This window comes from Ursus arctos, unplaced genomic scaffold, assembly GCF_023065955.2.
Source record: "Ursus arctos isolate Adak ecotype North America unplaced genomic scaffold, UrsArc2.0 scaffold_7, whole genome shotgun sequence".
Classification (NCBI taxonomy): domain Eukaryota; kingdom Metazoa; phylum Chordata; class Mammalia; order Carnivora; family Ursidae; genus Ursus; species Ursus arctos.
The window spans coordinates 23396935-23423305 of NW_026623089.1; the positions used below are offsets into that span (position 1 = coordinate 23396935).

Genomic DNA, 26371 nt, shown 5'->3' on the forward strand with positions numbered 1-26371 from the left:
TCCCTCTTCCCCTCCCCCCCCCACTCATGCACATGCTCTCTCTAAAATAAATAAATCTTTAAAAAAAAAAGGAATGTAACTTTTATTTGGAATGAATTTTATCTTATTTATGGCTAGCAGTTACTATATTAGACAGCTCATCTCTTTACTACCTTATTCATTTTGCTGTCCTTATACCCCTAACTCAGTGCCTGACATATGGTAGGCACTCCTGTGTCACTCTGCAGGACATACCCTCATTCCCATTTTTCTGATTTTATTGCCTTCACAAGTCTGTCCTCAATGAATGGTTATTCACCTCAGATGAATCCATAAATGCCTGTAGGATGAATGAATAAATAGATGAATGAAACTCTCACCTCAGCTTGGTTGAGAAATGGCTCCATGTGAAGCAGCTGTATCTCCCGATCTCCCCTCCTCTATCATGAGGCACACACAGCCTGTAGCCTCCACAGCCTGTAGCCTTCTGGCTCCTGTCTACTCTTAAGAAGAGACCAGTGAGCCAAACTCAGAGCCCATAAAGGTCCTGAATCACCTGTGACCTGAGTTCTCCCTGGGCAAACATCTTAGTGTCTAGAAGACAATTTGGAACGTGTTGATCTCTCACTTTGAGTCTGGCAGTCACAGTCCCCCAATGTGCCCCTGGAAACTTCAAGAACCACTCGAAACAGATCCCACGCTGGTACCTGAAGCATTAAGGATGCCTCACCACGGAGTCTAACCAGCCTCTGATTCCCAACTCTGTCATTTCTGGCTCTTATACCTTGGTCCACATCAATATTCTAAAACCTAAGCTGCCTCATCTTTAAAGTGGAACTAACGTGAACACTCAAATTGGCACTTTAAGTGATCTCTCTTTCCTTTAGTGATTGCTCTAAATTCCTGGACTGGAGGAAAATTATCAAAGGTCAGCTATCAAAGGTCTTTTATTCAGACTTCTCTTTCTCATTATAATATCAACTTTATTTTGTTGTCATTTCCAGGGTCGCCCTGCCCAGTGCCAAGACTCCTTCCCTGCCTCACCTTCCAGCGGACAGATGATCCTTTCTACTCACGGAGGTTCACTATGTTGTCCACATTGGAGTCAGCTGCCCCCACCTTTTGTAACTCCCCTATATGTTCCCCAACTGACCAAAATTGACCCATAGGTAAGGACATCTCTATACCCCTGTTCAGCAGGAAGAAGTTAGAGAAGATAAGACCTTCCACTTCCAACAACCTTAAAGACTTCAGAGTCAAAATTGTTCAAGGGGGGAAACGATGAGGGAGCAGAAGGCTACCTAAGGAGAAAGCACAAGCTGACACCCTGCAACCCCCTACCACTTCACCCCTGGGGGGGATATGTGTGACATTCCTCCAGGAAGCTCCCCATCACCATATTAATGCCTTACTAGAGGGAAAAACAACCTTAACTTGACAATGGCAAGGGATCCCAATATCTTGTAGGTCCTTTTTAGTAGCTGAAAGTTTTTTTGAAAACCTCCCTTTTTACCTACCCCCAACTCCCAAGTATATAATCAGCCATCCCTCACAACCCCAGTGCAGCAGCTCTTTCTGCCCACAGATCCTGTTCCCATGCTTTAATAAAACCACCATTTTGCACCAAAAATAAATTAATAAATTAATAAATAAAATGGGACTAACCATGCCCTTTTCCAAAGGGTTGAGATATTGAGTATGAAGAGCTTTGTGTAGTGCCCAGTGTGTTGTCTATGTTCCTGAAAGAATGTTCTGTCTCCCCCTACAAGGCTACAATGACCTCATCCACTTCCTCTAATTGGCCTGTCCTAACTGATCCTTCCTTTCAGTGATTTTCCCCTGAAGGGGTTCTATAGGCAATTCCCAAAGAAAACATGTATTCAAAGGGTGAGCATAAAGCTGGACCTGATTCCACATTTTTGCATAAATTTTTCAAATGGGAAGACAATTCCAAGGAAAATTCTGGATAATCACCATCACCATCAAAAAGCAAGTGCCTATTTGCTAGTGGTGTTGAAGGAAGAGGACAGAACTACAGGATTGCCCTCCAGGTCTGCTTCAAAGAGTCACTTAAACACAATCTGTCTCTTTAGAAAATTGCTAACCCCAATGATTTTCTTAGTCCTTACCCCTCTAATAGCATTTGATTCTTCTCTAATCTTGAACCACTCTCCTTCCCTAAATTCCATGGCACTGCTCTTTCCTAGTTTTCTTCCTGCTTCTACCAACATGCTTCCTTTGTCTCCTTTGCTGGCTGCTGTACATCTCTGTTCTGCCACTTACTGGCTCTGTAACCTCTGAAAACTCACCTAACCATCCTGAACTTCAGTACCATCCATGAAATCAAGGTAATGATACCTACCTCATAGGGTTAGCTTGAAGATTATTCAGGAGAGAGAGGGGCCACAACTGAATGGGACCTCATCTCTTAACAAACATTTTGACATAGTAAATAAAGAAAAATTCAAAATATGAAATAATTTCTAAGTTTGAAAGTAAATTCCTGCATGTCAAAATCAAACAGAGAACTCAAAACCAAAGTGGTAAATAGGATTTTACTCAATCGTGATCCATGGTGTTTTGTGAAGCCAATACGGGCTCTGGGAACCAAGGGGAGGGTTCTAATATCTACACAAGGAAATGATTCTTGTCTTTATGCCCTACAAGGTAAATAGCTGGAAACAGTGCATATATAAAGTTTGAAGCGTTATCAGATACATGACATGGAGACTTGAAATCTGTCAGCCGCTCTCTAGGGAAGCAGAAACAAACTGCCTTCTGATCACAGCCTTGAATTAGGGTGGGGGAGATGGGAAGAGTCACTCGAGAAGAAACAAAACCCAAGGCTAGCTAGAGCTCTGAATCTGAAGTTTGAATGCATATGATCTGCATAATGCAGAAATCATAATGCAGAATATACATAAATTTGTCTAGTCCACTGATACTCCTAGAGCTCAAGCAGAAACAAAAGAAAACCACCTATGGAGGATATTTTATAACCCAGGGCTTCTTGTAACAAAGCAGACTAGGCAAGATGAACTAACCTTAAAAGACACACACTACCACATACACACATAAACCACTATGAGGTTTGAAATGAATGGAATTAATGAATGAATCAGAAAGAGGCTGGAATAGTAAAACTAGCCTAAGTAAAATACTTAGCACCTTAGCACAATGCTTAATATATATTTGGTATTCACTAGCTCCTATTTCCCATTCCCTTTTCTTCTATACCCTAAATACTGGTTCCAAGACTCTGTCCTTGTCTCTTCTTGGTTTTAGACATTTATTTTTCGCTTTGCTATATTTAATTCATTGATTGATTCATTGATTGATTCATTGATTCATTCATTTATTAATTCATTGATTCATTCATTCAGTAGGGGAGGGCATGATGAGAACTGAGTTTTAGGAAGACTGCACTTTATACTACCACCATATTGATATGTTCACTAATGCAAAAAAAAAAAAAGATTTAAAAAATCAGAAGCAATAATGGAGGACCGGGAACCAAACAAAAGGCAGGGAGGTTGTCCAAGGGAAAGGGAATTCTTCTGCCTACCACAGGAGGGTGGCCATGTGGTTAAAAAATTAAAAAAAAAAAAAGGATGAGAGATGGAGCATAGTGGGAAAGAACTGGGAACCACATAGGAATGCTCAGCTTCACCAGTGGACTTGAATGTGCTGGATCCATGACGTGAAGCCAAGTTTAGGTACAAAAGGCATTTGTCCAAACTTTCTGTGTGTGCTTAAAAAGCCAACAGTTGGGCCACTGGAGCATGAACCCTCCAGCCTTACACCAATAGGGCCACAGTTCAGCATGTCCAGATGTTACCAGGTGGAACAAGAGACAATAGTTCTGGAGACAGAGGAGTAAGACAACAAGTCCTGAGTCCTCTGTCACCTCTTTGAAGGGCTTTCTTAAGGAGACAGGGGGGACTTGTGCGTTTCAAAGAACAGAGTGTCTGAACAAGGTAGAACATAAGAGAAACTACTTCCAGTGGAAACTAAAAGAGAGAAAATTTTCATTTTTTAAAAGATTTATTTATTCGAGAGAGGGAGAGAGAACACCATGGTGAGGGGCAGAGGGAGAAGGAGAGAGAAACCTAAGTAGAGTCTGTGCTGAGCATGGAGTCAGATGTGGGACCTGATCCCACGACCCCAAGATCACGACTTGAGCTAAAACTAAGAGTCGAACGCTCAACCAACTTGGCCACTCAGGCACCCCAAGAAAATTTTTATTTTACATGTAAGGCCTTAGCTAGTAATCAGAACTCTCCAAAACCAGAACTGGCTGCACTGAGGGACTGAGCTCCCTGAAATTGGAGGTATGTAAACAGAAGCTGTGTGGCTGCTGGCCAGAGCTGAAATATGGAGGATTGAGGAGTTGGACTAAAGACCTGTCTAGCTCAAAATTCTATAAGATGAGTTAAAAAAATAAAAAGCAGGGGCGCTTGGGTGGCTCAGTCGTTAAGCGGCTGCCTTCGGCTCAGGGCGTGATCCCGGAGTTCTGGGATCAAGCCCCACGTCAGGCTCCTCCACTGGGAGCCTGCTTCTTCCTCTCCCACTCCCCCCGCTTGTGTTCCCTCTCTCACTGGCGTCTCTCTCTGTCAAACAAATAAATAAAATCTTTAAAAATAAATAAATTAATACATAAATAAATAAATAAAAAGCAGAGAGGTTAAGAGAAGCAAAACAACTACAAAAACATTTACCAATGAGATTATGCACAATGAACTCCATACCTAGAAGTATTAATAAAAACCAATGAGTTTAATTAAAGAAACAATAAGTATGGGTTTTATTCTCTCCCCATTTCATTTTGTAGCAGAGTGTGAGTTCATGTACACACACATAAGCCATCCAAAGCAACACCACCAAGAGATGCTGGCACAATTGAAATGCTAAAAATGTCATAGTTCGCACGTTGTCATGAATTTCCTCCTCTGTGTATGTTTCCGTGATAAAGAGAAAGAGCTGGATAATCCGAGCACTGCTGTCTTCAACTCTGTAATTAGAGAACATGGACCCTGATGAATTGCAAATGGAGTCAGAAGCCCAGCTTGTGACTTAATGGGCAAAGACAGCCCAGTCACAGACGTCCACACTCCATATTAATCAATGGCTGACGATTTCTGCTGGGAAATTGTCCTCAATGATATACGGTCCTATTAGCCAACTATTACCCAGTCAGCCTCCTTTTGCCTGAGACCTCTGGCCTTTCGAGTTCTGAGTCTGGACAACTGGGCATTAAGGAGACTGAAGTTCTAAAGAATCTTGGCAGATAACTTCACCCAAGAGAATATACCCCCTTAAGTCTTAGAGAAGTTAAAATTCAAAGTAACAAAAAAAAGAGATTTAAAAAGAAGCAAATAACTGCCCTGAGGAGAAGAAAATCGAAGTTAGCTCAGCCAGTTCAGACACCAAATCATATGAAAAGTGGTATCATCTACTCAGCTGTGGGGCCCGGCAGCAGGCAGAACTGGTTTCTGCCAAGCAGAGATGTCACATTGAGGAGGGACTTAGCGTATCCATAACACCATCTCTCATAGGGCTCCCACAATACACCTGTGAGCTCGCCATCGTTATTCTCATTCTACAGAAAATGAAGCGGGCTCAGAGAGGCTAAGTCATCCACTCAAGATAACACATCTGGAAAAAGAGAAGCATAGGATGAAATCCAGGATTTTTGAGTCCAATTCTCTTTCCAGAGCCTAGTTCTATTTCTCTCGTGGAGGCCCATTTTCAGGGGCATATTAACTATCAGGTGTCCTCTAAAGTATTGATTCTTCTTAACTGAGTCTCTTTCTTCATAACCGACCTGTCGCCAAGCATGCTTTGGGTATCCTTGTACATAAGTACCCTTAGCAAGTTCCTTTCTTTGGTGAAATCCCCCTCATCCTCTCAAACTCAGATCTCTCCCTCCCCAAATATTCCTCATCCTTCAAAGACCCTTCCCCGCTGGTGACTTCAGAAATTTCCTAAGATTCCAATGGCACTGGATGCGGTGAACAGTTCAAGACTGAGCTACTTCAGGGAAGGTGAGTCTGATCATCATTGTAGCCACGCAAGCACTGCATACAATTATTTAAACCCTTCAAGTCCTCAGTAAAGGTTTGCAGAATGGAAAGATAGGCTCTGGCATGAGGAAATCGGGGTCTTGTTACAGAGCTGAGATGTACAACAAACATTGAAGAATGGGAAATGATTAAATGCTAAACTGTGTCCCAGACTTTAATTGCTATAGAACAAACTCCAAGGGAGAGTCCCCAGAAAACAGAAAACACAGATCTATATCCTCTCTTCTTCAAGCCCAGATGTGCCTTCTCCTTTCAAGGACTAGAAGCATTCACAAAGGGCTATTTCTGATGACAATAGAGGGGTGTTAGAGTCAGGTTATCACCCAGTCTAGAATGGATTTCTTCATTGGGATAAGACCATTGATGGAAAGTTCAAGTCTCATACCAGAGAAACAGAGTCAGAGAAAAACCTTCTTCGCATCTGAAATTCTGAAACAAATTGGAGGTTCACATGAAATTGATTAAAGACAAAATTGAAGTTCTCTTCGGTTTTTTAATGGTTAGTTCATGGTCAAGAAATGACTTATTCAAATAGCCTTTGTTATTTTTAAATAGTTTCCACCCTCTACATGGACTGTGTTAAAAAGAAAAGAAATAGTCTCCCATCTGTACACAATAAAGCACAAACTCCCTGGGTTAATACCAAATCCACCCCACCAGGCTGACCACAGACTCACTTTCTGACCACACTTCCTATTACTCCCCATCATGCACTTTGTGCCCCAGCCAAATTAAAGTACTCGTGAATCTTAGCTATACTTCCCTTTCCCCACGTCCGTAAATTTACTCAGGCCGCTGTTTGCACTGTGGAGAATATCTTCTCCATGTGCTAATCTGACACCTTTTCCAGGAACCATCCCCCCAAAAGCCATTTTTTTCATCTCCCACTGCATTGTCTCGATCTCTCCCCACTGAACTAAAGTATACAATGGGATGTGAGGGCAGAGGTTTGTACTTACTTGACATTTTAAAGTCACACTTTAGTAGTAAGGATTTTTTTTTTCCTACTATTAATTCTTGATTCTCAAAGTCTCTCTAATGGCTTCAAAATACTTCTTCACACATTAGGTAATTTTCATACTTCTCTGAAACTAGTCAAAATAGTTCCATTCTATGAGTGAAGAGTTACAGTAAGTGTAGTCCTTTGTGAATGGCCGATTTTGGTAAGTGCTCCATACGCACTTAAGAAGAATGTGTGTTCTGCTTTTTTTGGGTGAAGTGTTCTATCAAAATCGATTAGGTCAAGTTAGTTGATTGTGTTGTTCAATTCTACATGCTTACTGATTTTTCTTTCTACTTGTTCTATAAAGTACCAACAAAGATTAAGTATTGAATTTTGAATACCATTTTTTTTCAAATCACATTTATTGTAATGTTTAGGGATAGGTCTGGCAAAAGAGGTACAAGATCTAGAAACTAAAAACTATAAAATATCACTGAGTTAAATTAAAGGAAACCTAAATAAATGGAGATAAAATATAAATAAATACAATATAAATATAAAATAAATAAAAAATAAATTTATTATTCTAATAAATAAATTAGAAGACTCAATGTTTGTAAAATGTCCATTGTCCTTTGATAGATCTATCGACTTACTGTAATCTCAATAAAAATTCCAAAGGCTTTACTGGAGGGTAGAAATTGACAAGTTGATTCTCAAATTCATATGTAAATGCAAAATACCTGAAATGATGAAGAGAACTTTCATAACAAACAACTGGGAAGACTTATACTCCTGGACTTCAAGACTTCTAGAAAACTACGATAATCACGACAATGTAGTATTGGTGTCAGGATAGAAAATTAGATGAATGGAAAAGAACAGAGTCCAGGAAAAGACCTGTATGTATATGGACAACTGATTTCTGACAAAAGTGCAAAGCCAACTCAATGGAGATACACAATAATAATAAATTTTGTCTCATACCTCATACCATATATAAATTTAACTCAAAATAGATCACAGTTCTGAATATAAAACATAAAGCTATAAAACATCTAGAAATGAGCAGTAGAAAAAAAATCCTTGTGACCTTGACTCAGGGAAAGATTTCTTAAATATGACACCAAAAGCACGATCCAAAAATAAATAATTGACAAATTACACTTCTTCAAAATTACGAACTTCTCTTCACTGAAAGACTCTGTTAAGAGAATTAAAAGACACACTATGGTATGGGAGAAAACACCTGTAAACCACATATACGATAAAGGACTTTTTATCCAGAGTATAGAAGAGCTTTCAATACTCAATAATATAAAAACGATTTTTCAGTGGGCAAAATATTTGCCCAGAGATTTCACCAAAGAAAATATAGATCAGAATCGAGCACATGAAAAGATGTTCACAAGAGCTAAGTTACTAGGAGAATGAAAATTAAAATCACAATGAGATACAACTGCAGGCTTATTAGAATCGAGGCTAAATTGAAAAGACAGACCATAGTGAGTATTAATAAGGATAGGCAGCACCTGCACATCTCATGTATTCCTCATGGAAGTGTAAAATGGTACAACCACTTTGAAATAGAGTTTGCCATCTTCATAAAAACTGGAAGCTACATCTACCGTATGACTCAATCATTTCACCACTCGGCATTTGTTCAACAGAAATAGGAGCATATAGCCATAGAAACACTTGCACAGCAATGGTCACAGCAGCTTATGTGTAATAGCCAAAACCTAGATTCAAGCTAAATGTCCATTTATGGGTGAAAAAATAAACCAATTTTGGTATATCCATAAAACGGAATGCTACCCATCAAGTAAATAAATAAATACTCATACACACAGCAACACAGATGAATCTCAAAATAATTATGATGAGAAGAAAGCCATGCAAAAAACTGAGTTTACACTGTATGATTCCTTTTACAAAAACTCCACAGAATGCAAACTAACTCTATAGTGACAGCGAGTAAATCCCCAACTGGGACAATGGTGGCAGAGAGGTAATAAAGAAGGGTGGGAGGAAGGAATTACGAAGGAGCACAAGGAAACTCTGGAGTGGGGGTGGGTGATGGATATGCTCCTTTTCTTGACTGCAGTTATGGCTGTGTGAGTACATTCACATCAACATTTGTCCAATGCGTACACCTTAACTCTGCAGTGATTGAATATCAATTATACCTCGATAAAGTCTTTACAGAAATCTGAAAGCAACTAGGGGCACCTGGATGGCTCAGTGGGTTAAGCAGCTGACTCTTGATTTCAGCTCAGGTCAGGATCTCTGGGTTGTGAGACCGAGCCTCATGCTGGGCTCCAGAGGCTGCTGAAGATTCTTCTCTCCCTCTCCCTCTGTCCCTCCCCATTGCTCTCTCTCTCTTAAAAAAGGAAAAAGAAAGAAAGAAATCTGAAGATAACTCTTACACTGGCCTTAGCTTTACTTTAAATAATGTTTATGAGCACTTAAAAATGTTTAACTTCAAAAGAGTATCTTAACTCTGAGAGCAGCAATAATGTCAAACATTTCTGAGACTAGGTCAGACCTTCCCCCCAACATATGCTCTTGTAACAATCAATATTTCCATTTAGTAGCACTTGTCAGAACTGCCATCAATTACTTACCTGATCAATGTTTCTTCTTCCCATGACCACAGAACTAGCGTCAGCACCCTTCATTACCAAATCCCTAGGTCCTGACACCTAGTTGGTTCTCAGTAAATATTTGAATGTAATATCCTTGACCTGGTATCTGTGTGATAAAGAGCAGGCTGTTGATACTTTCAATGGCATATGCTTAAAGCAGAGAAATGGTTTTTGCTCTCTACGCTTTTCATTTTCCCCTTTATCTTATCATTTTTTCACTTGAGAAGAAGTTTTTTTCAGTATTTTAAAACATGAATGTTGGGGTTTGCTAAACTCTGGTCTCTGTTAGTAAGTTACTGGGAAGGTAAAAAGACCAACACTGTGACATAATTTCAGTGATTTTTAACGACGGATGGTGCGACACCACCCATGGAGATCACACGAATAATATCAGCTTTTTACCTGACGATTAAACTGGCATGTCAACGTCAAAAAAGGGAAAGAGATTGTATGAACCTAAGGGTGGACAGACTGTATCACAAGTAATGATCTACTCGTGAAACTCGAAAGCTCCCTTCGGGGGTTGGGCCTCTGGGCTAGACGGTTTCTGAGACCATCCAGGCCTGACAGACGCGGGAGAGTGGATTCCTCTGCCGCCTTCCCACATCTTAATTATGAAAACATTCAAGCTCAATATTAGTACAGCAGTATTTGAAGAAAGGAAAGTTAATATATCTTTTTTCCCTCACTCATTCCCCAGCTGCCTATTACAAAGCTTCTAGATTACAACCTCTGGTATCTCTACCAAGCGCTTTAAATGAAAAAGTCTCCATTTTAAAGAGCCTTGTTTCAATAACTTAGACAGCTCCTGCTAGCTGCTGCCTCCGGCACTCTGAGCAGCTGAGGGAGGCAATGGGGCAAAATGTCAGAAAAGTAGCTAACAGGGAAAAGCGACCACAAAGGAAGGTCATTATTACCTCCATGGTACACCTTGGCAGCCATGCCTACCAGGGCCTCCCCTCTACTACTCTGTGCTTTTGAGAAACAGGCACCTCCTTTGTCAGGAATGAAACATGCTGTGGGCACAGCCCTCGGCCTTAGATATTCTTTCAGGCAATCAGACTATCAGATCGATGGTGTCCTTTTGGCTCTTGTCATGGTCAGAATCATCAGGCACTCTTCCTCCCTGTGACTTTATGCAGTCACAAAGTCGGCTTCTATTTTCAAATCACTCTATCATTTGCCCCTTTCTTTTCAACCCCACAATTATTACGTTAATCCAAGTCTTATTTATCTCTTGTCCAGGGGCAATTTAAGATCATTGCAGGCTGTAAACACTGAGAAAAACATTAGTCCTTCCATTCCTTATGTACTTACAAAATATAAAACCATAAAATAAAAAGCTTTCCATATGCTGAAATGAATAGCTTCTTTCCAGATTTTTCTCAAAAATGTAGTTTAGTTATGTTTCCACAGACAATCTTGACCAGGGAAAGCCTTCTCTAGAAAGTGATATTTACACCGAGTTTTAGGACTAGCTAGATGAAGAAGGGGAGAAGGTCTCCCAGAGGGAAGCGGATGTGCCAAGGTATTCTGGTGTGAAACAGGAGGGTGCATTCCCTGTGGCAGGAGCTAAGGAAGTACATAGAAAGAGGGGTAGGAAATTAGACAGGATCCAAAGTATGATGGCCTATGTGCTAAGCTAAATTAATCCTCCAAACTACAGGGAAGTCGACAATAAATTTTAAGAACAACTGATGGTCGCCAGAGGGGAGGAGGGATAGAGGGTTGGGTAAAATGGGTGAAGGGGAGACGGAGATACAGGTCTCCAGTTATAAAATGAGTAAGTCACAGAAATAAATGCACCGCATAAGGAATACAGTCAATGATACTGTGATAGCGATGTAATGGGACAGATGGTGGCTACACTTGTGGTGAACATGGCATAATGTATAAACTTGTCAAATCACTAAGTTGTACACCTGAAACTAATGTAACATTGTGTGTCAACTATGCTCAAAAAAGAAGAAGAGAAAGGAGGAGGAGGAGGTGGAGGAGGAGAGGAAGGAGGAGGAGGAGGAGGAAGATCTGTAACACATTAAGGTCAACCAAACCTCTTTCCATAACTTCTGGCACATCTGAGATCTACTGACATTTTCAAGTGCAAAGAAAGAATAAAAATAAAATACCAAAATAAAACCAAACTAAACAAATCTAGATTATACAAGCACATAGCCATGAGTCTAAAGGATAAGTTTCCATCTCAGGCTTCTTTCAGACTCTGTTCCCTCAACGTTCTTCCCAATGGTCTCCTTGCCCTGGGCAACATCCTTTCTGCTGTGCCCTCTCTGATTTCCTAACTTTATCCAGAGTCAAGCCCAAAGATCATTTGCAACCTTCCTGACTAGTCTCAAAATCTTTCATGTGGCTCTGATTTCCATCTTGGGTTAAGTCCCATCCTCACTTCATTACCCCCCACCCCCATTGCAAATCTTTCCTGGTGGTTGGTTCCATTCCACATGTCTTAGGAACATCTCAGGCTACAAATTAGGACTCCTACTCTCCCCTCACACAGGACAGTAGAGACCTAAACCTCAATAAGACATTGATTACTCACCAACCTTGACATGTGTCTATGTTATGGGTGGACTGTATTCCCTCCAAATTCATATGTTGAAGACCTCACCTCCAGTACCTTAGGATGTAACTGTATTTGGAGACAGGTCATTTAAAGAGTTAATTAAGTTAAAATGAGGTTATTAGGGTGCGCCCTAATGTACTATGACTGGCCTCGTTTTAAGAAAAGGAGGTTAGGACATAGATACACACAGAGGGAAGACCATGTGAAGATGCAGGGAGCAGATGGCCATCTATAAGCCAACGAGAGAGACCTCAGAAGAAACCAGTCCTGCTGACACCTTGGTCTCAGGCTTCTAGCTTCCAGAACAGTGAGACCTTACATTTCTATTATTTAATCCACCTAGTCTATGATACTCATTAGGGCAGGCCTAGCAAAATAATACAATATGTGACAAGACAGAGAACTTTTTTTTTTTTTCACCAGAATTCCTCTTAAGAGGACCTCTTCTTACTTCAGGACTTCATGGATCAGTGTAAAGAGGAGTTAAAAGTATAGCCTGGCTAGCCGAGTCTGGGTCTGTGGATGCTTGGGCATCCAAGAAGAAGGTGAAGACAAGCTGAGGATTTTCTCTGCTGTGGGACAGAAGACCTACTAAGGCTGTGGGAAAGGTCAGTGAGGGTATCAGTTTCCTATCACTGCTATAACAAATTGCCACAAACCTAGACAATACAAATTTATTGTTTTTTATAATTTATAGAATATAAATTTAACTTATAAATATAAACAGAATTTATAGAATATACATTAAAATATTATCTGGAAGTCAGAAATCTGAAATCAGTATCAGGTTAAAATCAAGGTAACCACGTGACTGCCATTGCTTTTGGAGGCTCCAGGGGAGAGCCCATTTCCTTTTCTTTTCCAGCTTCTAGAGACCGCCTGCATTCCCTGCCCTCATGGCACCATCACTCCAACTTCTGTTTCTGCTGTTGTTATTTCTTTGACTCTTCCTTTTCTGCCCCCCTCTTATAAGAACCCTTGTGATTGCACTGGGCTCACATGGGTCATCAGGATTCTCTCTCCATCCCAAGATCTTTAACTTAATCACATCTGCCCAGTCCCTCCTGCCCTGTAGGGAAACGTAATCACAGGTTCTGGGGATTCAGAAGTGGACATCATTGCGGGAGGGGGCATCATTCAGCTTCTGGTGTTCCTCCCCAGAGGGTGGCATGACAGCGGAGAGACTAGGTACGCAGAAATGTTAAAGGAAATTTCCCGAGTGGGAACCAATGTGCTATGATCCTTGACACCACAATTCTTCAGCTACCACCACCTGATCCCAAAATGCCTGGCATACTTGGTTCTAGTTCCCCCCAGGAGCAGTCAATGACCCAAGAATTAAGTAGTTTATTTGGGAGACAGTATGGGAATAGAGAAATTACCCAGGCAATGGAAGGCAGTCAATACATGGTATATTATAAAGCCAGCTAACTCTGTGGACAGCTAAAGCTTACCTGCAATGGGAAACTCTGGGGAAAAAAGTGTGTAGCACTTGGCTCAGAGTTGTCCCACAGGAGAAGTGAGGGAACAAGAAGATCTGTACACCAAATTCTGTTGGTCACTGGCTGAGGGTTGCTCCCACATGTTGGTTCCCCGGCACTTCTATTGTGTAATGTGCAGAGAAGTGCGGTAGCCTCTAGAGGGTCTGGAGATAGGCTTCCAGCAAAGAAATGCAAATCCTAGCAATCAGATGTCAGTGAGAACACACTACAGTGGAAATACCAAATGCGCATAGGCAGGACATCAACAGTGTCTGTTAAAATTCGATTAGACCAATGCCATGGCTGAGTTTTACATCTCATTGATGCGGGGTTGAAATACTCCATAAACATGAGGTAACCGCTGACATCTGGAACACACAGAGAGTAAATATCAACAGAGCAGTGGCTTCTGTGCTTGTCTTACACCTGATGCATCCAGAACCGCCATTATGGCCACTCATTCTATAAACTTCTACACGAAAAGCAGCCTCGAACTTCTTGCTATCTGGCTCCAGCTCAGGACTTCTGCGGAGTCCCCGTTTCCAGTATTTCCCTGGTCTGGAGCCAGTTTCCCCCTCCTCTCCCACTCCCACCACATTTGGCTTAGACAGAACATCAATCTGCACTGCCACACATCTCTATTGCTCTTTTGAGTAGATGAAAATATATTGGATAGAGTTTCTCTCCACCTACTACTTCCTCCCTTGATTAAAAAAGAAAATTAAAAAAGAAATGACAAAAAGAAAAATCTCCAACTGTTATTTGCACCTTCCATTTCACTCCTCGTCCTCAGCCCTTCTTCTCCACCCCCAGCCAGAAATCAGGCACTTCGGGAGTTTCCACGGCCACGTGCAGGAGGACAATATGCATGTGGGTACTTTTAAGTAAGAAGTCAATGTTCTAGAATTTAATTTTCTCCTCTCACATTAAATCTGCCATCCTTCACATAATCGGAGTGATGAATGCAGAGTCAGACTCCGTCTTCCTGACATTAATACCCATCAGGACTTCAAATGCAAACAATTGTGACATTCGACTTTATAAAAATTACCAAGTGCACCAACTCTGCTTAATTAAACCATTTAAAAGTTGCTTTTGTTACATTTAATGAATGATATATTATACTGCAATGAAACATGCAGCAATACAAATACTTCACAATGCTTCCAATTAAGACTCACTTCACTTATGCCAATTGACAACACAAGTGTTCCACACTTCATTCAGTTTGTGCATTTTAAACGAACTGGTTAGTGAGAAGGGTGCTTCTGTGCTAATGAGTTTTGTAATCAAGGCATCTATTTTAATTTCAAATTGGCTAGATTGGGGGAAATTGCTAGACTAAATGACTGGTACTAATTAGGATTATAAAAATATTCATCATGCCATGGAATTAACATGGGGGTCTGATTTTCCTACATTTGCATATTGCTTGAGTTTTGGGGGAAAAAAATCTTGACAAATTGTCTTCTCTTTAGTAAATTGAACAAACACTATATCTGTTTTAGCCCTTCTTTTCATTTAAAGCATAATACATATTCATGATTTGTAAATGAAGTTAAATGATTTCAACTTCTATCTTCATTACCATATTAAAGATGTTGTCTCCATAAACTTCCTTAAAAAACTTCAAATCATAGTATTACCTATTTAAATGGCAAACTCTTTGGTTTAATCTACATATTAACCCACACGTTGGAACAAATTAATGGGCAAAGAGAGCAAAAATGGACAAAACCTGAAAAGGAAACACAACTGCCTTGTTGTTTCTTTCTCTGCTGGAGGCAGAATTAATTAGTCCTATGGCCTAACATCAGTAAGCAGTTTGATGGCTTCCGGCCTCAAGGTCCCATCCTGGAAAGTGCCATCAGCTGAGGGATGTGACAGAAAAGCCACTGGATTCATCCGAAGGTCGAGTCTTGGCATGGCTGATTTTGTTGTCTCATTATTATAGCATTTTCTGGGGCTAGGATCCAGTGTGAAGTGGCCCATACGCATTTCTGCCCAGATGGGTGGGAAGGCTGTCCACCCACTAGGGAGAGTGAGGTGTGCTGGTGAGCTGTAGTGGGGGATCTCAGAAAGCCTAGGAGAAAGAGCAGGCCAGGCCCCTCCCTGGCTATGTGCCCTTGAGCAAGTGAACACAGCTCTCAAGAGTCATAGGCTCACCTGTCACCTGGAAATAATACTATCCACCTTGCAGACTCCTACGAGAATTCAACATAATAATGTACATAAAAGCACCTGTCACTGCCCATGCATAGGAGATATTTAAAGACATATACCTCCATTTCTGAGAAGCACCTATATGTCCCGCACTGAATAACATAACACGGGTGTGTAAGAGTTACTCAGCACAGACCTTAATTCACTGCATATGTCTCCACCCTTTGGCTCCAGAGTATTTGTTTCCATTACAGCTATCAAATCAAATAACCAAATACTAATTCAATGTTGGGGTATAGTCACAAAATTCATCTGAAAAAACTACCAGAATAAATCACTTCCTTAACATCTGTCTATAGTGGGTGCTTCTAAATAATAAAACCTGTATCTATCGCTGAGTTGTACATAATATAGATTGAAGTTGTAGCCAACAAGAGTGCACTTTTTGTTAGGAGAAAAAACAATTTCTGGAGTTTCAGTTTAAAAGGGACCAGAGTGAAGAGCAAAGCTTAAGAAAAGAGAAATCTTAGACACAATGCAATCCGAGTTCAGGGAAATTTCCCTCCACACCACACTGCCTCTTGAAAAGGAATTTCAATAATGATTTGAGACAATTTTACCTCAAGTGACCCTATTCACACCTAAAATGTTTTTGTAAGAGCACTATCTTATAACGAGGACAGAACACAAATTATTTAAAGTGGATTACTTTTTAGAATTTTTTCAATTATAAAAGTAATCTGATGAAATAATAGAAAACTTAGAAAACAAATGGTATGGAAAAAAAACCCATAAACATAATTTCATCGTCTGAAGAGAACCCAGGAAATATTTGGGAATATTCCAAATTCCATTCCTTCTAAAGTTTTTCTCCCTCCCTCCCTCTTTGCTTCCTTTCTTCCTCCCATTGTCTTGTTTTATTTTTTGCGTATCTGTATTCAAATAGCACTACTTTACTTAACATGTCTTATGCATGAATGTATAAATATACATGCGTATATATATTATGCATATAATATGAGATATATCTGTATCAAATAGGAGCTAATGTATATTCATGTTGTTACATGTTCATCATAACCACCATTTGGATGGCCGCATGATATACTGGCATGTATGGACCATGATTTAAACTCTCTTAATGTTAGGCATTCAGGAAGTTTCCATGCAGTTTTTCCCATTATGAATGACTGTGATAAACATCATCATACCTAAAACTTTGTGGTATTTGGTATTATTCTCTTGGTACAGTCTCAGAACTGGAGTAACTGAATCACTGGATCAAAGTTATGATATGCATGGCTCCTTTTTTTAAGATTTATTTATTTATTAGAGAGAGAGAGAGCGTGCATATACACGCACGTGCCAGGTGGAGGGAGGGGCAGAAAGAGAAGGAGAGAGAATCTCCAGCAGACTCCCGGCTGAAGGAGGAGCCTGATGCAGGGCTCGATCCCACAACTCTGAGATCATGACCTGAGCCAAAATCAAGAGTCGGACTCTTAACTGACTGAGCCACCCAGACACCCCTGTGTATGTCTCCTGATACACACTGCCAAGATATCCTCGAGGAAGGCAAACTCATTTGCATGGCTATCAATATTATGTCAGAATACGGGTTTTGCCTCAATTTTGCGCCAGGCAGGGTCATTGTAATGTCATGTAGCTGATTTCTGGCTAAACTGGTGAAGGAATAGACAAAGATGAATTCCTTGGAAGAAAAGTTAGAAGACAGCAGGTGAGGGAAATGACAGAGAAGGAGAAGTTAAAAAATATCAACTTTAGAGAATTAGTGAACCAAAGTCAATAATTCAATGATGTTGAGTAAGCCCGATTCATCCAGAGCATTTGTAAGGAAACTTTCAAAAAGCCCCTTGAAAATTAATTTCATGATTCTTCCGCATTGTTCTTCTCCCTGCATAAGCTCTGCTCCCTCCCAATTTTTTCTCCTTGTGTTTATTTTTTTGTCTGTTAAATGAGATACTTTCCTCAAATATCTGACTATCCTTCTCTATCTGCTTCTATTTAATAGTATGACACTGAAAAGCTGTTTGGAATCTATTTGTTTATGGGTGAGCCCCAGGACTCTGGTCTTCACAGTAAGGTGACTAGGGCAGGGATCCGTCATTGGGGACTCCCCACAGGAGTAACCTTAAGAGGTCTTTTCTCTTGAACTGGTCAGATTCTTCGGACAGGGCTCTTTATGTGCCCTTTTTTTTTTTTTTTTAATTTTCTCCTTGCATAATCTCTAGTACTTCCAAATTGTTTTTCCATTTGTTTCTTTCTCCTGCCAGGTACCATTAAGTCCTGTGTCTCTTTGGGATTCTGGGATGAAAACTGGTTACTTCTTTGCTTTCTCCATTGATGAGTTAGGACTCAGCTTTCTTAGGTCTGCTAAAGTAATTACCACTAATCTACCTACTCTCTAACCTTCAAAACTATGTTGCCATTTCCTCTCCTTTTCTGGTCCCTATAGGCTTATGACTTAAAAAAAAAAAAAATACCTTTACTGTTGTTTTAGTGAGTTTCAGGAGAAAACACAGCCCAAGGTATCTGTTCAAATGGCCACCTTAAACTAAAAACTCTATACTTTTTAATGGGATAAAATAATTTATAACCCAGCCAAAGACAATGGTAATCCTTTTTTAAAAAATTTATATGCTTCTGCAAATATTTAAATTGTTAGCATAATTTTTAATAAGGCATTATTTACATTATTTATTTTATACTATGAGACACTGATTTTTAAAGCAATGTAATTCCAAATAAAAGTATATTTCTCAATGTCAAAGCTAAAAAAAAATAACTAAGTAACTAAATAAATAAAATTGAATTAATTTCACACGTTTCATTTTCAAAAATGTGTTCCTTTCTGTGCCATAAGGAGAATATCCAGTTTCAGCAAAATTGAGGTGAAATCCATATTCTGACATAGTTTCGATGGTCATCCAAATGAGTCTGCCTTCCTAGAAGACACCTCGGCAATGTGTATCAGGAGACATACGCAGGGGCACCTGGGTTGCTCAGTTGGCTAAGCGTCTGACTCTTGATTTCGGCTCAGGTCATGCTCTCCGTTCGGTGGGGAGTCTGCTTGAGGATTCTCTCTCCCTCTTCCTCTGTCCCTCCCCCTGCTCATTCTCTCTCACTCTCTCTCTAAAGTAAATAAATAAATCTTTAAAAAAAATAACCCCTGACTGATAGCAGCCCCCCCCCGGGGGGTGGAGGATAGTGACTGCACAGTGCACAAGGGAATTCTGGGAAGCCAGTCATGTGCTCCTTTAATCAGGGTACTAGTTTCATAGGTGAATTCAGTTTACGAAAATTCATCGAGCTCATGAGATGTGAACTTTCCTATTTTTATGCTACACCGTTCCTTAAAAGGTTTAAAGACTGACCCTGACTTTAAAAGGCCAGGTCCTGTTATACCAGGGTGAGTGGTTAAATAGGCAGAAAATGAGGCAGGATAGAAGGTATGGTCGGGTCAGGTAGACTGGTTCCTAAGTCTAGAGAGGCTAGTCAAGGAAGGGACAAGCAGAAGTCCATGCAAGCGGCCTCATGGAAACCGGTGTTTCTATGGTGATGGAGATAGCACATCCCCACTGTACTCATGAGGGAGCTCTCTTGAAGAGCAGTCAGCTTGCCATTGGTGAGTGGGGCTCTGGATTTTCTTTCTCTTAAATGATACACAAATGGTTTTACAGGCATGGAAGGGACCTAATGAAATCGCAATGTTTTTCTTTAAATAGAAGGTGCCCTTCAGTAGTACTCTCATTCCATGGAGGATACGCTTCAAAACCACAGTCATCCCTAGTTAATCCCCAGCAGCTTTATCCCCACCAGGTGGGGAGATATAAAGCCTGTTTCTGCCAATGGCTACTGAGGAACGTTGTCATCACCTGCTAATCCTGGAGCTCTGAATACAATTACATTTCTAATCTGAGGGTTTACAGGAGAATACAAATGAAAGGAACAGCATAATTTGTATCCAGCATTCCCGGAGTACAGGTTTAAACTTCTTTTTGAATTTTCAGGCCCTCCACACTCCAGATACTCTAATTTGCCTGTTCCTGCAGGATGCGGCAGCCCCGGATAGGGTCCAACCAGCAAAGCCTGCATGGAAGCCCATCACCTCCTCCTCTGTGGACTCTGTTTGGCCAGTGACCATGCCCGACCCTGCATCAGCTCCTTAACCAGCTTGTCAGTCTGTCAGCTACTATTGAACTTGGCTGGTAGCAGGTGATCAAAAACAAAAAAACAAACCAACAAAAAAACACACAAAGTGGCCCACTGCGCCCAACTACTAGAAGAGCAACCCTTCATTATGTGTGCTAGTGTTTCAGAAAGTGGTTTTTATGTTGAAAATATTAATTCTAGACCAGTCTAGCCCAGAAGTGTGTGAGAAACAACAGAGTCTGAAATCCCGTGGAGTTCCTCATCTCTGATCTCCAAAGCCAGCTGTATCTGTTAAAGTTTCATTTTGCCAAGAAGATAAATGATAACAGAGAGTTTTGTAACTCCACTTCTCCTGCAGAAAAATAGCTGTTTTCAACTGTCTCCCACGGAAGACCCCTGTGCCAGGACGTATGCATCTGTGAATACATGAGCGTGTGCCCCCTTAAAAACAAAACAAAACAAAACTACACCAAGTCTCTTGTCAAAATGAGGGTTGTTTAAAAATCTAGCTTTCTACAGCAATGAGAACAGCACCCATCCATTTAGAGGACTGTAAAGTCCTCAAAACCTATCTCAAAGTCTTTTTTTTTTTATCTCAGTTTGAATAATATTATTGAGCCCTCCAGCAAATCCAAAACATCACAGTGTAGTTTCAGTCACCAGTGAGGCCATAGCCTGATGGAAGCAAAAGAGAATCCTACTTCTTAAATAACTCGTAAATACACAGCCCTCCAAAGACATTCTAGGGCTTTGATTCAGAGAGGAGAGGAGTAGCTTTTCTTTTATTATTCCAAATTTGATCAACCATAACCTATTACTTTTGCTGGCTGTTTCGCAAAGATTCTTATAAAGCGTTTCCGGAGATTCGTATACCCAAGAAAGAATCTCTCGTCTTTAGTCAGTACTGAGTTCTTTTATATTAAAATGCAAAGTGCCAGGAGAATCTGTAGGACAGAGAGGAGCTGGCACAGGAATTAGCAGGAACTGGGAAGTTTCTAGGATGGCCAGAATGGAAGGACTTAGTCAAAAGCCCAGGTCAACTTGAACAGGAAACAGAATAACTTTGCTATACTGTGACACATCAAAACTGGAGAGCCATGGCCCTCCAAAGGGTCAAGTGCAAAGTGCATTTGTCTCTACCTCCCCACCCCTTTGCAGGTTTGGAAGTTGGGAGGCTTGGGTGATCTTCCACAACCTGGCCTTGACCAGTACAAGGTAGCCACGGTTCCTAGTTGGCTCACAACCTGCCATTCAGCATCTCAGCTAACACAACGTTAAGTGCATGTCTCAATTTCTAGCTACAATTGTGTTCTATCCAGAAGGTATTTCCTTAATTCTCCAGCAGTGCCTTTACCCAGTGAGATCGCTTGGCAAGTCTCCTGCAGCTCTGAGGTAGCAATTTGGAAGGTAAAGCAATTGGATATTGTCCCTTTAAAATATCATTCAATTAGGTCTTTTGTAATACATACAACCTAACGAGATAGCCTTACCGATTCTAAAGAAATTGCTAGTGCATTTCATCAAAGGCACAATAATGGAAACATCGATTCACTCCTCACCACAAACATCTCCCTTCGATGCTGCATTACCTTCCTACTAATGCTTTTCATTTTCTCTAGAAGAAACCAGCTGCCTCGATGCATGCACATCAGAGAAGGTTCCAGTCTGAAATAAGACATTTGTATATCAATCTCAACTCTCCATCTGCTGCTGCATAGCATCCCTCTCCTTGACTCTAAACCAATTAATTATTCCAAAACAAAGACAAACTCTTCTAACCCCTGGAAGATGGAGGCTAGGTATGTTACGCAGCTCTGCAAATGTTGCCAGGGGCATTGTCTGCCTCCTCACACCATTTATTTAAAAGAATGGCAGGGTACCAGTTAGAAACTTTATGGGCCTAAAGAACATTCAGCCACTTTATGCAAAAGATGTCAACAAGAAAGAGTATCTAAGAAATAATACATCCAGAAATGTGCAGTGTGATTAGGAAAATCCATCATCACCCACTGCCACATTTCCAAATATTTTTACTCTGTAAAAAAGGCAGCCACCAAGCCTGAAAGTATTTGGAATGCGTGATATCCACAAGACTACATCATGAGCAAAGCCCCAGATGTTCTCAGTGCTATGGAGATGGGGGAAAAGGATCCTCCTTCTAGATACACCCAAGGCGTGCTGCATCTGCTTCATCAACCTCTTGGCGTGAGATGTCTAATCTAGCTTGTCTCTATATAAATAAAAACACAGTTTAGGATTTCTGAGTGTCATCTAAATAAATTACCATCCAGCCTTTAACAATAGCCAAAAAATTTAATTTTTTTTCAATACAGCTTCAAAATTCATAGCAATACGAAGCATCTAAACTCACAGACTACCTGACATTTGGCTAAGTCTTTCATACAATATCCACTTGATGCCATGAAAGAAATGTATCTGCAATGGCTTTTGCTTTGCAAATGTCATGTGGCTGTCCTTAGGGGATTGCATTAAGCACCTGGCACCCACCATGAGGCTCCATTAATGAGAGATGTAAAGGTTATGCTGAAATTATTGTTTAAAGGTGCTGACATCTCTCTCTCTTCCTGTCTGTCTGTCTCTCTCTCTCTCTCTCTCTCTCACACACACATACTCACATTTACAATCACATATTCTAATATATACTGAGGAGCAACTGTCTCAGGTTTTAAGAGAGAAGAGAAGAAGCGAAGCTATTTCAATTAAGGTTCATCTGTGGGTATCTCTACACAAGGCAGTGCTTATAATTATCTATTTTCTTTCACTGATTGATTCCACAACATGATTACATAATAGTTTGGCATCAAGCACTGTACTAAGGTTCTATACTAAGGAAATACAAAGGAGAATAATCTGAAGTCCCTTTTCTTTATTAGAAGTTGGTCAGCTCCCGCAAGCTCATTACCATAGCATTTATGTTTTCCTCCACGAACCTGTTCACCTCACAAATATTTACTGAGAATCTATTAAGTACTAGGCACTGTGCTACCACTGGTGCTACATCGGTGAGCAAAACCAGACCTGCTCCTGCCCTCCTGGAGCTTGCAGTCCAGCGAGGAACACAGGTAATTCAAAGACCACATAAGTCGATGTAAATCTCACCCGTGACAGGCCCTCTGAAGGGGAGGTGGACAGCACTACACCGTGGAGCGCTGAACTTTGTCAGGGATTTGTCAGGAAGTGTAGGGAGGACGTCCTGGGGAAGTGATACTAGATCTGAGATCTGACAGCGATGAAGTTGACTTCAGGGAAAAAGATTCCAGGCCCAGGAAATGGAGCCAGGGAGACAGCTGGGATGAAGAACTGAAAGAAGGCCACTCAAGGGAGAGTGGTAACGGGGAGTCAAATCGGAGGAGGGACCAGCTAAGGAGGTCCTAGCGGATGCTACAGAGGACTGTGGTCTTTCTTCTGTGAGCAAGGAGAAAGGGTGGGAATCCTAAGATCTACATTTGGGAAATGGATCGTTCAGGTGATAGTATAAACACACTGGGAGAGGCTCTGGTCATCACTCGAGTGACACATATATCCTATGTTTGAGTGGTGGTGGTAACAGAAGCCCATGGAATTAAGAGATGGAGAGAGAATGATAGTTTAGAGATGCTAGCTTAGGAACAAGGCAGTATTAAGGATACCTCCTAGGTCTCTGACTTTTGCCACCAAATGGATACAATTAGGGAACACTGGAAGAGAACCAGCTATGTTGGAGGGAGAGCAGAAGTCCATTTTTGGAATACACTGAACCAGAGGTTTCTGAAGCATACGATAGACAACGTCAAGTACACAGCTGGATAAATGGATCTTGAGCTCAAAGAGGAGGACTTAATGGGTTATTATATCTTGAAGGTACTTTTAGAAAACAACAAAATGGACATGTTTGAGATTTCCCCTCCTTTGCTAAACTACAAACAATGATATATTCAAATTTTACCAAATCAATGCAGCATGGCATGCTGGAATATTCCCTAGACTTGGAACCTGACAACATTCATTCCAGCTTTGGCTCTTCCAACTACTGGCTTGAACAAACAGCTTAGCCCTTCTGCACCTTCCTTTACTACAATCACTATAAAATTACTATGAATACGCATTTCCTGCTTGCTTTGTAGGGTTGTTTTAAAGGTCAAACGAGTAAAATTATAGAGGAAACCATCTTAAGCCTATGAAATGATAAACAGCACTGCCAATAAGTGACATACACCTGACTGCATATTTTGATACTAAAGAGCAGAGAGGAAAGTTCATTGCTGCAGACAAAATGAACCCAGTTGGAATGATGAAACGTCACCGAATCCCCTCCAAAATTTGGACTCAGTAAACAAGTGCTTTTCGCCAGGTGGTACCGGGGTGACAAGATGTGAATAAAAACAGTGTTTCTTCACCTTTTGATCCAGACTGTAGGCCAGCACCCAGTCCTCCTGCTTGGGATGGAAGAGCAGACTCTGGATGTAGAAAGTGAGCCGGTATTTCTGATAGGTGGCCCCCTCATCCGAGCTGATTAATATGCTGCTCTCCATTTCAGGATCACTAAGAAGCATGATCTACAGAAAGGAGAGGGGAGAAAATACAGATTGAGTTAGCGTGAGAGAGCAAATACAGGAAATTCAAGCATAAATATAAAGGCATCTGCACTTGTATATCACAGCACAGAAAGGGGCATGTGGGTCTTTATATGAAATATTGGCATTTTCCCCCTGATTTAGTCCTTCGTTACTGAATGGAGCTGGAATATTATGTATGGTTAGGTCTGCATACAAATGAGGCTTCGATTTGTGATGTCCATCTTATGGCACTTTCACTGTTGATGTCCGTCTTTTAAGTAATGGGAACATATTCTTATGGTCCTCTGTCCCCTGACCATGAGACCATCACACAGCCCTTCCCCTCTCCCCCTCCCTCAATTGTCCAGGGCACTCTTCATCAGACCATTGTTCTTACTTCAGTTTAGTCTTGAAAAGGATCCCCCTCTTATCCCACTGCCCTCTTATCCCACTGTTTGTTTTGTTCTCTCTGAATGAATTGTTTGAGTGATTTAACTGACTTAAGTGGTTTCAAGGATCCCTTTGTTCTACATACTTTCCAAAGCCCATATCCCCAAAGGCCCCTGGGGCAAAGACCGCTGCTCAAGAAAGTGCATCATCCCCAAGCCAAATGGACAGAATGGTGTAGTAGAAAGGTTTTGGCATCCGAGGGAGCAGATTCAAATTCAACGCTTCTCTGTTCCTCATGAATCACCTTGGAAACCTACTTAACTCTAGAGGCCTCAGTTCCCACAACAATAATTGAGTATCACGATATCTGAAAATGGCTTTGAGCACTTGGCATAACATACAGTCTTACAAGTGATCGCTATTAATTATCATTGACCTTTCAGTACTTAACATAAAACCCCCCTCCCATCAGTACAGACTGGCTTTTACTTATAGTACCTCGATGACGTTGGTCTCACTAAAGGTGTGCCTACTTTCCAGTATTTAATCCAACAGACACTTAGACACTTGGACCTTCCCCACAGTTGAACTACTGACAGTCTTCAATACCCATGGCAATTGCATCCTTCTTGCAGCATTCTCTTCTGGGGGCTTCCATAACATCATGCTCCTCTTGCCTTCCTTTAGGTCTGTTTTGAATACTCAACCTTCTCTGCTCTCCTTATAATAAGACTATTGCTAAACCTTCAGTGTAGACCAGACCCTCTTTTCTTTTATTCAACGCACTGTTTCTCAGTGACTTCTTCCAAGCTTTTTTTTTATTTTTTTCAATTACCATCTTTCTAGGGAAAACTCAAAAATTCAATCTGAATCTCAGACCCAGCTTCCTGGCAGATTCTTGTATTTGGATGTCCACAAACACCTCAAACTAACCATGCCCCACAATGTATCTGATCTCAGTCCTATCCCTCTCCCACCGTGTCCTGCCTGGCTCACTTCATGTTTCTACCAGTGATTCAATAGAAAGCCAAAAACCTGAGATGCATCCTTGACTCTCCTTTCCCACTCACCTCTGAAAATTAATTAGTCTTTGAACCCCGTGTATTTTACCTATTCATTAGCTCTAAAATCAGATCCATTCTCTTCCTGCCATTATAACTACCATAGTCCAAAACGTTATAATCTCTACATTGGATTACTGTAAAATACCCCTAGCCAATCTCAGTGCTGTCACCTCTTGGCCCTCAATCCACTTTGTCACACGGTGGCCAGAACTACTATCCTGTAAGACAAATCTGATTCCAACATCCCCCTACATAAAACCATCCAATGGCTTATCATTGATCTTCCTGTATTCTAAAATCCTTAAAACAGCCT

The 26371-nt window shown here is 40.9% G+C and overlaps 1 protein-coding gene across 1 annotated transcript in view; it reads right to left on the reverse strand.

Moving 5' to 3' along the window:
- Nucleotides 1–26371, reverse strand: part of SORCS3 (sortilin related VPS10 domain containing receptor 3) — a 568094-nt gene that overhangs the window by 245964 nt on the left and 295759 nt on the right. The window contains exon 4 of the mRNA XM_057308491.1: nt 24446–24604. Coding sequence (XP_057164474.1) covers nt 24446–24604 — 159 coding nt within the window. The remainder of the gene's footprint in view (nt 1–24445; nt 24605–26371) is intronic.